This window comes from Otolemur garnettii, unplaced genomic scaffold (assembly GCF_000181295.1).
Source record: "Otolemur garnettii isolate 467f Iridium unplaced genomic scaffold, OtoGar3 scaffold00001, whole genome shotgun sequence".
Taxonomy (NCBI): Eukaryota; Metazoa; Chordata; class Mammalia; order Primates; family Galagidae; genus Otolemur; species Otolemur garnettii.
In genome coordinates this window covers 50676396-50687875 of record NW_003852396.1, presented here as the reverse complement: position 1 = coordinate 50687875, position 11480 = coordinate 50676396, and the positions used below count along the sequence as shown (strand labels likewise).

The 11480-nt window shown below is 35.3% G+C and overlaps 1 protein-coding gene across 1 annotated transcript in view; it reads right to left on the bottom strand.

The window, feature by feature from the left end:
• Positions 1–11480, bottom strand: part of ANO5 (anoctamin 5) — a 100413-nt gene that overhangs the window by 1865 nt on the left and 87068 nt on the right. The window contains exons 17-20 of the mRNA XM_023519589.1: positions 7798–7928; positions 5332–5537; positions 3481–3659; positions 2081–2186 (exon numbers count right to left, since the gene is read on the bottom strand). Of these exons, the coding sequence (XP_023375357.1) occupies positions 2081–2186; positions 3481–3659; positions 5332–5537; positions 7798–7928 (622 nt within the window). The remainder of the gene's footprint in view (positions 1–2080; positions 2187–3480; positions 3660–5331; positions 5538–7797; positions 7929–11480) is intronic.

Sequence of the window (11480 nt, the reverse complement as noted above, 5' to 3'; positions counted from 1 at the left end):
AAAAAAAAAAAAAAAACAATGACTATTGTCCAATAGCAAGGAACTATCTTATAAAATTGGAGATAGTGAGAGAATCTTATAACAATAAGGTAAGTTTCTAAAAGTAGATTGTAAACAAAGACCAGATAAGGACAATGTCATTGCATTTTACAACATCAGAAGTGGAAAGAAAATGGAGCAATGTCTTCAAAATTTCAAGAATACCTAAATAAAGTTGATTAAAAATACTTCAGGAAAAAAATTCTATTCTACATAATCATGTGTAAGAAAAGAAAATAAATTTCCAATATCCAAGTTCTCAAAAACTGACTGCCCATAATTTTCCTCAGAAAATTACTACAGGATGGGTTTCACCAAAATAACCTGTTAAATCCAGAAGGGGAGAAATGCAACTGCAGGTCATACTGCACTCAGAGGGAGAGAAGTGAACAGATCCAGAATGATGTTAGGTTCGAACCCGAGATGATTACCAAAAATTGATAAGAATAATCAATAAAAACAAAAACTCAAACAAAGAAATTTCCCGATGCAATTTACTGGACTGAAGGGTGACCTAAACTTCTGATGGAATGAAAGAGTGATAAATACCTAAAGAAGTAAAAGAGAGAGAAAGAGGGAGAGAGGGAAAGAAACCAAGAAGAAAAACAATATTATAATAAAGAAATACATGCAGCAAATAGTACGTGAAACAGATAGGACTAATATTTATAAAGTCCTAATTTATAAATGCTATTGTACTTATCTACAATCTCTTATTCTAAACTCTCATGGACAGAAATGTTTTAGAGTTGAGATAGCTCAATTTTAAAAATATATAATTTATTGAATAAAGCACACATCAGCGGGGTCTGAGGTGGCCCTTTGCAACAAACACTTAAACATCTCTGCAGCAAAATAAATGGTCAGTATACAAATAGGCTTAAGTCATGTCAGATAAGGTGTTGCTGCTAATTAAGTTGCCGAAATACATAGCTTTCTGAGGTTTGGGCTTTCAGAATAAGAAATTATGGACCTGTATAAAGAAAAAATTATGCTGTCATTCTATGGAGAGGTAGGAGAAAGATAAAGTTTCTATCTGTGTCCGTGCACCCGTGCACGTGTGTGTCAGTGTGTGCTGTGATGTGCACGAGATCTGCCATTCTAGGAAGTCTATGATTAACATCTAAAACTAGAAAGAGATAGCTGCAAAAATGTGTTGTTTTGCCACACAGAGCTAACTATTAGAAGAATGAGCTTAAAAAATTGACATAATTGCCTTTGGACATTAGGATTTAAAGATAGGGATGAATATTACATAGGAATGCTCTCATTTTTTGCCAGGTAGAACTATCCGTTTGTTTAAATTACATGCATAATCTTTATAAAAATAAATTTGATAGAAACTGATTAGATTTGCACGCTCTTTGGTTAGAAGTGTCAATCGTTGGACTTTACTGCGGGAAAGGAAAAGTGCCTGACTTTTATTTCTCTCCCTTATTGGCCTTCCTGATTTATGATCGATGGCAGTGAGTCTGAAACTTAATCACATGCCGCCTTCTGTCCTTGCATGCCTCATCTCTGTAATTTTCTAGATACTCCCAAACAGAGGAAGCGTAACACAGTGGTGGGCAGAGGACAGGCTGGGGAGCGAGACATCTGGCACTGAAACTCAGCTCAAATGCTCGCTGATTAACCGTAAGCCAACTACTGATTTTTTTTTTTTTTTTTGTAGAGTCTAGGGCTCTTTTTTCAAAGGTAAGCAACAAAGTCTAACTCATGGTTGTTATGACTTAAATTCTGGAAGGAACATAATAGGTATTCTGTAAAATCAGTGCGTTCTGTTCCCTTTTCTTGACCTCAAGGGAAGAAATCATATTTTTCCTTCCCTTTTCTGTTACCAGGGTATCTTCAACAATAGTCCCTGAATAACGGGCAGACTATTGTACTGTGAACGTCCTCAGATGTTTTTTTATGACAACAAATAATCCTTTCGAGAGAAACTCATTGAGATAATGCTAACTTTGTGATGAGCAGATATCTTTAGAAATATTCAGCTGAAGGGAGAACAGAGTAATTTGCAAGAAAGTCAAGAGCAGCTTACTTCTATAATTATGATGAAGGTCATCTTAGCAGCAAGGACGTGCCAGAATTGCATATTATGAAAGTATTTCCTGTCATTATCAGGAGGATGTCTGTAATCTCTATACCTGCAAAATGAAAATAAATGCAAAAATAGTAGCTATAGCTTCAACTAGAGACATACATTCTTATTATTTCTCTTAAAAGACCATTCTGGTTCACCACAAAAGTCAAGTCATAGGGGAGATAACTCATATCATGAAGCATCTATTATTCTTGCTCACATAAAATTATGGCCACGTGCTAATTATGTTCATACAAATCTAACAGGGGATACACAAGCGGCTCTTCTCTCCTGCCAAGACAAACTTTTCAAAAGAGTTTCCACTATTTGTTGTCTACATTTTTATCTTCCCTCCTTGTTAACTTACTTAGTTCTTTCCCTCTCGCCATCAAAACCAATTTAATTACATGGAGGGAATCTTTGGATTCTCATTTTGATTATTTCCAGAACAGGACTTGGTATTATTGATCACTTCTGTTTTCTTGAAACCCTGTTTGCTCTTGGCTGCTCTGCTTTGCTTTTCTTAATGACCTTTCTGGAGTTGTCTCAGTGCTCAAACTTAGTAATCTCATTCTTTTCTGCAAAGTCACTGGGTATTGTTGTTCTGCAAAGATGTAGTCCAGCTGGGAAAGGGTAACGTCAAGGAATATGTCTCACACCAGTGGCCATGCTCTTGAACAGCAGGCTGTGATTGTCTACATTCAAACGTGGAATGTAACAATGTTTGTATCTGCCTGTCTTACAATATTTTGCAATTTCTTTGTTGGAATCCAAATGAAGCAGTTGATATAAGTTAAGGTGTTATTGGGTGTGTGTTGGGGGGGGAGGTTTGTGTATGTTTAAATTGTATAATAAAAAGATCCTCATAGTACATGATATACTGACTGTGGAAACAGAAGATCCACATGTCCAATCTCACCCTCCCTGTATAGAAGAAACCTTTTTAGTGGCATGGCTGGTGAACTGATTAGATCATTATATTGTTATTTCTCTCTTTCTCACTTTATCTCTTTTCTGAGGACACCTAGTTACATTGGAGTAAGTTAAATGCACATGTAATATGGTTGTTCTGTGTGATCTACAGATATTACAACTTTGGACCAAGGGGCATTAGATGGCAAGCAATCCTTGTGATACATTTAGAAAATAAGGAATCATTCAACATTGGTGTTATCTTTATCCATACTAGTCTCTTACTTCTTGACATTTTATCTTTCCAAATAAAAATCACAAGACGTGTGAGTTCTAGATTTTACGTACTTTACTTATCCAAGACTTTTGTTGTTTCAAGTAAATCCTTTGCATTGTAAGACATGAAGGGGATGGATAACTTAATTAAAACATAATGAAAAGGAAACCTGCAAGTGTCGAAGTCTTGCTTTCCCGAAGGTACAGTGTGATTTGGAAAATCAGCTATCAGGAACACTGACAGGCTGTTATTCACATATCCTCTCATGGGGTGTACAGCATTTGTTGAGTAGGCATAGTAGTAAACTAAACGAGGAATAATGTCTGATGTAAACGCAACAATAAAAGCCTGTAGACAAAGCAGAAGGAAGACCGTGAATGGCCAAACACATTTTCAAAATGTCTGATTTGTAGATCTGTGTCTCATAAACCATATAATGCAAAATGATTCAAAACTATTATAGATTATATTAATATACAAATACTTGGCTTAAAACGTGAAAAAGATCATTTCTAGTGTGTGATTAGTCTTCCTAGATTTCATAGCTGCAGAGTGGCTAAGTATTGAACTTAAATGTACCTGTCTCTGGGAACCGTGCTCTTTCCATAAGCCTTGTTAGTTCTTACTTTCTTATTGTTTTATAGGATAGTTCCTCATTTCATAGGATAGTACCCTCAGTTGCATTCCCTTCCTGGGCCAACCACGTAAGCTAGGAGTGTGTGTGTAAGAAGTTGACGGAAAGAAGTAAGAGAGACAGAAGACTGTGTACTTGTAAATTTCTTGCAATTCAGTGTAACCAATTTCAAGATTTGAGTCCCTGGGAGTGGTATTTTCCCATCCATTCCTGAGCCCTGGGATAGTACAAGCCTGTCCTCTTCAGGTTAGTTAATTCAATTAAAAAACGTCTGGCTCTGGCATCTACATTTTTAATGGTACATTTTAAAAAGCACTTAATATTATTTCTATGGCTAATTGTTCAGATATCACTTATTAAATCAACTACACAATTTTTATTTCATTAAAAAAGCAGTTGTTTCAAATAAATTCTAAAATTTATTGGAATAAATGGGTACATAGGAGTCTCAAAGTTTTACTTGTTTTATTTATCTTTTTTAACAAGACAACTCTTAATTAACTTAGCAATTATATTACTTTTTATTGGTTTTTCAATCTGATTGTTTCTGATTGCATCTTTATGTTTTTTAAATAATTTCTACTAAATTTATGTTTTTTTCTTACATGTAACTTCATGTCTTAAGTGTTTTCCAGTATTTCTTTAAAAAATAGTAAAACCATTTATGGCTATAGTCTGGGGTTCTCAACCTCCCTAATGCTGCGGCCCTTTAATACATTTCCTGTGGGTCGTGACCCACAGGTTGAGAACTGCTGCTATAGACTTTCCTCTCACAGTGGTTTTAGCTCATAGGTTTGTATTTAAATTGAGCCCTCTCTATAGTTTCAATTGTTTCCTCTTATGTGAACCTTACTTAGAAGTGTTAATTTTAAGTAGTTAGATTTTCTTTTTTGATTATCTTATTATCAACTTAAATTTTTGAAACATTTTTATAGGTAAACATGCACTGAAAATTTTCTACTTTGGGGAATTTAGTTTTTTTTTTTTACGTTTTAATAAGTGCTTTATAAAACATAATAGTTAAATGTTGACTATTCTCTGTAGTATTACAAATTCAAGTGTGATTCAACTTTAATTGTGTTATTCAAACACTTGATTCCATCACTTATTTTCTGTCTACTCAGTCGCTTTGTCACGGGCTGTGAAAGTGTGTCATGAAATTTTAATGACAGAAATTTTACATGTCTTTTCTTGTATTTCTAATAGTTTTCATGTCCTAGGTATCTCTATATGGGCAAGCGTATAAAAGGTTAGGAATGCTTTATGTGTATGAAATCTCCCTCTGATTCAATCCATGTCCGCGAAGATTGGGTTAAGCATTATTCCCATTTCCCCATCCCCAAGTAGTAAAATACAAAGTCACTCCAGTGAAATAGGTCCACTTACATTAGTTGCAACTGAAAGGACAGCCATTCCAAAAAGAATGTCTTGCCAAATACCTATGCTATGAGCTTTAGAAGCTACAGTTCTCCTGTACTGAGTAGTAAGTTTCCAGGCATCCACTCGTATCCCTACGATATTATTTAAGAGAGCAAAAAGAGGAGCCAAGGGAAAAGAGGCCACGAATAGTGTAACAAATCCAAATTGAGTAACTGTAGAGAAAAGAAATAAAAGGTATGAACTCTTCGCTGTGAAGGGGAAAGAGGGGAACACCCTGCACAACACTTGCCACTTCCTTTATCTTGTAGGGAGTCCCCACCAGTCAAACCCTCCAGGCCCCTTTCCACCTGTCCACGTCCTCCTCCCCAGAGGAGGCTCACTGACTTCTCTGCTTGCTAGAATTCGGAGAATGTAAGCAGGCAGAGCTGAATTTCTTCCTCGTTCCTCCTTTTGAGCTACGCTTATCCAAGCACGAATCTATTCTTCTGTGCCTTTTATTAATGGCTAAGTTCTGTTTTATGCTGATCTAGTCTTTACATGTGTATTGGCTTGTTTGTGGAGTAACCAAGTTTTTCTGTGGTGGTAATCTATGTGCCTTTTATGATTAGGGCTGAGAATAAAACCATACACATGATTCCAGTATCCAGCATATGTATGTGTGCTTATTGTGTAGACTTTGTATATGGGGAACAATATATACATTTTCTAGAATAAAATATTGGTTAAGGTCCTGGTCCTCAATACTACCTTAACATATTTAAAAAAAAATTTTATTCTCTCTCCTTAGGAAGATTTTTTTTTTTCCAGTTTTTGGCCAGGGTTGGGTTTGAACCTGCACACCTCCGGCATATGGGGCCTGTGCCTTACTCCTTGAGCCACAGGCGCCACCCTCCTTATGAAGATTGAACAGAGACTATTTCTGTGTAAAATGGCTTCTCTCCTCATTTTTGTTCTTCTGTTTCCAATAATACATCAGGTAAAAGAATCTGTGCCACTGACAGTCTGGGCTTCTCACAGGAGGGAGGAAAGAAAAAAGAGAGATGGGAATGGTTTTCCTTTAAAGGATAAAAGAAAGAATATTTTGTTAGCCCTCTATTTTTAATACATCTCCAATATTTCTGGATTTTAGCTTTTCTCATAAGACTAAGTCAGTCTTGTTATCAAATGAACATATATTGGGCGGCGCCTGTGGCTCAAGGAATAGGGATATACTCATATACCAGAGGTGGCAGATTCAAACGCGGCCCTGGCCAAAAACTGCAAAAAAAAAAAAAAAGAACATATGTTAATACATATTAACTCCCTCCTTTCCTGCTTCTCTACTCAACAAAAAGACAGAAAAGAAAACCAGGAAGTATTATGTAGAAGCAACTTAAATTTTCTAGGTTTGAATCTCTAATCTCTGCCTAAAATCTTTGTGGCCCATAGAAGTTTTACTCAACTATCCAAATTTCACAATCCTCTAACATAAAATGTCGAATAATGACTACTCTGAAGAATTGTTTAAAAATTAGAGATAAAATAGGCAACGTTTCTAGACTAAATTAATATAGTTGTGCCTCAATATCTTAACAGCAATTAATCTTGCTATTCTTTAATTTCATGTTTTAATTTCAGTAGTAATCTCTGATTCATGCAAGTGCAAATTCATTTGAAATTTACACAATTACAAATTATAGTTTTATCACTCCAAAAGCAAGGGCTACCTAACTTTACAACCAAAGCTATATCAATTAGACTGCTACTTATCCTAAATTTACCCATTTCAATCCACGTATCACATGTATCTATTACACTGGCGAATCACTAACAGTTTCAGGTCATCTCATTTATTTCACTGTGGTGTTGCAAGCGTTGAGAGCAAGTTAGGAAAACTGTCCTCTTTAACTCTACCAGAACAGGCTACCTAAGTAGTCCCCAGCACTATCTCTCCTACAATTTGTCCTTAAAGCTTCTTCTCTATTCAATCCTTGAACTATCTCAGGCATTTCCTGAGTTCAGCTTAGGCTTCTTTATATAATACCTTGTATCCTTCTTATTTTCAGACTGACATAAAAACATACACTAAATGCATGTCGCCCTCTGGAAAGGTTTTCCAACTAATTTTCTCTCTGAGCTGTTACTGAGGAAAACAAAAGGAGAAATAACTATTAAAGTTAATTTGAGACAGGTGTTAAAAAGCGAGTCTTGATTTGCTTCAACAATACTAACATTCAATTGATAGGCTACTATCTCCAAGACTTTGTGAAACAAAACTTTATTTTTGTATTCTGTTGGCTGGGACAGGGAAATAATGACCCAATCATCTCCATATCCATCCATCTGTTTTTTAAACAACCATTCAATGATGTATTGAACACCTGATATGTGCGTGGCAGAAAGAATCATTCAGAGCTACCTCCCCCACTCTTTCTATCTTTTTATTCACACTGACTCTGTTCTGACTCTTTTGGAATAGTAGCTGAAAATTACCTGTTTCTAAATATTCGTAGAATAGACCCAGGGAGCCAAAAGATTCCAGGTCATGATCCTGCTCCCATCGAGTGTATAGTTTCTCAGTGTTGGTCCGAGTTTTTCGGCGTCTCCACCAATTCAAAACTAGCCTGTTGTAAATGATAAGAATAGAGCATGAAACAGTGCTAAAAAGAAAAAGGTCAGAGAATCCACCAGAGTGTTAAAGATAGTAATTGACAGAAAGAAAGGTTAAATAAATTAGGATCACATATGACTCCAGATACAGCTCAAATCACACTCTAGTGCTCTTTTTACAACACAAGCGGAAATGGAGGTGAAGAGTTCTGTAGGAGAGTGCTTCAGAAAATAAGACAATCCTGAGTCCGAGTACATTCTGAGTGCACTACATTCACTCCGAGACAGTTCAGTTAAAAAGCAAGTGGAAAAGAGTGTCATGAGGAGGACTAATTATAACCTTTATATTGTGATGATCCTCAGAAGAAATACAAGGCATCAGGAAGTTGATCAGAATAGAAAAATGTTACCAGAAAGGAAATGCAGAGAAAATAAATGCATTAACCCTAAACAAATATCCACCATTCAAGTCCCGTACTTCGGGGGGGGGGGCAAAAAAGGTATACATACTTTAAGACTGGAAAAAACTGTACTAAAATCATAATACTCAAGTCATGTTGGACATCTGCAATTGTCAGAGGTGTACAAAAAAATCATGGTAATATTGGATTACTTTGAGGAATAATAAAGTGTTTTTGTAAAATTAGTGACTCAATTAATGTAATAGTCCAAATAGATTTAAGGAGAAAAATACAAAATCATCTCAATCGATGCGGAAAAATGCATTTCATATATTTCATATATTTTAAGCAACTGTTAAAACCTATGACAGAAAAGTAAATAGAAGGCAATGATCTACCAAAACCCTGGGGCAAACATCATTTTTTTTTTTTTTTTGTGGTTTTTGGCCTGGGCTGGGTTTGAACCTGCTACCTCCAGCATATAGGGCCAGCATCCTACTCCTTTGAGCCACAGGTGCCACCTGCTAACATCATTTTTAACAGGGAAAAAACAGACGAATTTGCTTTAGAATCAGAACAAGATAAGAAATTTCATGATCGAGTTCAAGGCTCTACTGTACATTGTCGTCAGTACAGAAGGATGGAAAACAGGCAAAAGCATTAGAAATAAAGGAGAAATATATGATTATTTAGATATAAAGAAAACTTATTATAACAGGGTTATCAATGTATTTGATTTCTACATACCCACAATACATAAGCAGAAAACAGTTTTTAAAAAGATGTCATTTACAATAGCAAATAAAAAATACCCAGACATGTATGTGATAAAATATTTATAGGACCTTACGCAGAAGTTTAAAATCTTCATTTGAAGTCACTGACATCCAAAATAATTGTCCCTGAATATAAGATTTGATATTATAAAAAGTGATAATTATTCATATGGAAATAACTGAAGTATAATTTCAATCAAAAATCCAAAATAGGCTGGGTGCATTGGCTCACACCAGTAATCCTAGCACTTTGGGAGGCCAAGGCTGAGGGACTGCTCGAAGTGGAGTTTGAGACTGGCCTGAGCAAGAGCAAGATCTTGTCTCCACAAAAAATAGAAAAATCAGCTGGGAATAGTGGTGCACACCTGTAGTCCCAATGACTTAGGAGGCTGAGGCAGGAGAATTGCTTGATCCCAGGAATTTGAGGGCACATTGAACTATGATAACAGCACTATACTCTAGCCCAGGAGACAGAAGCAGACCCTGTCTCAAAAAAAAAAAAAAAAAAAGCCAGACTGTTTTTCTTTGTGAATCTGGTAAGATGCTTCTAAAATTTAGAAGACCAAAAGGATAGCCAAAAGAGTTCTTTAGATGGAAAATAACTTGATAAAACCTTCCCTAAGGGATACAAATTATAAAACAATATTAAGAAGAAATCCTAGCAGTGGTGTAAAAATAAATCTTAGAACAAAATGAAGAACTGTAAATAGCACTGCATTTGGTATATGGCATAAATGATACTGTAGATCATGGCCAGCATAGAAGGATTTTTAAACTGATACAAAAATTTATATATATATGTACATATATATGTATATATATGTGTGTGTATATATATATATTATATATGTGTACACATCTATGTAAAAAATGGGATTTTTACCTCACCTGAAACATGAAAATCCTTTACATATATATTAAAATTTTGGAAGTCAAAGACAATAATTTTAAAATGTTTTAAAAATTTAAAGTATATGAGAATATATTTTTCCTCTGAGGATAGGGAAAGATTTCTTAAACAAGGTTTTAAAAATGCTAACCTATAAAAGAAAAGATTGATATAACAGACCATATTTAAATTATGTCCTTTGTCCATCTAATGCTCCCATGTGGGAGTAATTTTGGCCATAAGGGGAAATTTTCAATGCTTGGAGATATTTTTAGTTGTCACTACTGGGTTAGGGGTGGGCTGCTGGCATCAAGAGGGTGGAGTTCAAGGATACTATTAAACATTCTACCATGCTCCCTGCACCACCCCTCTGCCCAATAACCAAGAATTTTCCAGCCAAAAATGTCAGTAATTCTGAAGTGGAGAAATGGTAACCTTAAGATATTATTTAAAAATATCAAGACAAAATTTACATTAGGATAAAATACTTCCAACACATGGAATCATAAAAGAAAAACCCCAAAATAAAAAAAGTAATCGGATGTTAAAAAACATTCATACAAATCAATTGGAAAAAGCTAAATAGCCAAGTAGGAAAATGGTTAAACGCATGAATAAGCATTTCATTGAAAAGGATAGCTTGAGGCTCTGTCTCAAAAAAAAAAAAAAAAAAAAAGAAAAGAAAAGGAAGCACATATACCCAAAAAACTCTTGTTCATGTTATAAACTGGGGAAAGCCAAAATAAGTCCAAAATCAGATATCATTTGCACCTACTCAATTGGTAAAAATTAATAAATAAGATAATCTGAAGTACTGCAGCAAATGTGGATTAAAAGGAACATTTATATACTATTTATATTCTAACAAACACATAGAGACCAAGGCACCTGTGACTTTTGTTTTCTGGTTTGTTTAGGTGGTTTTTTTTTTTTTTTTTTTTTCTGTTTTAGGTAGAGATCTAATTTTGTTTTATAACAGAAACAAATCATAATTGAATAAGCCCTGAACATATGCCTAAACTCTTTTTTTTTTTTTTTTTCTGTTTTGAGGCAGAGTCTCACTCTGTCACTCTGGGCAGAGTGCCTTGGTGTCATCATAGCTCACATCAACCTCAAACACTGGATCTTGAGCAGACCCTTGCCTCAGTCTCCCAAGTAGCTAGCACTACAAGGGCCTGCCACAATGCCCAGCTAATTTATTCTGTTTTTAGTAGAGACGGGGTCTTCAGGTTGGTCTCTAACTCCTGAGCTCAAGCAATCCACCCACCTGGGCCAACACCACCTGTGACTTTTGAACCAATATCTAACAGAGGACATACTATAATAGCTGAAGTCATGATGGAAAGAGAACTTCACTAGAAATTCCAGAGCCCTTCTGGGTACTCTATTCCATTTACACATTCTTCAATTCCCATATGTGTAACTATTATCTTAAGCTTTATAATAACCACTTCCTTCCTTTTTAAAAAATAGTCTTACCATCTATGATCCATTTGGAGT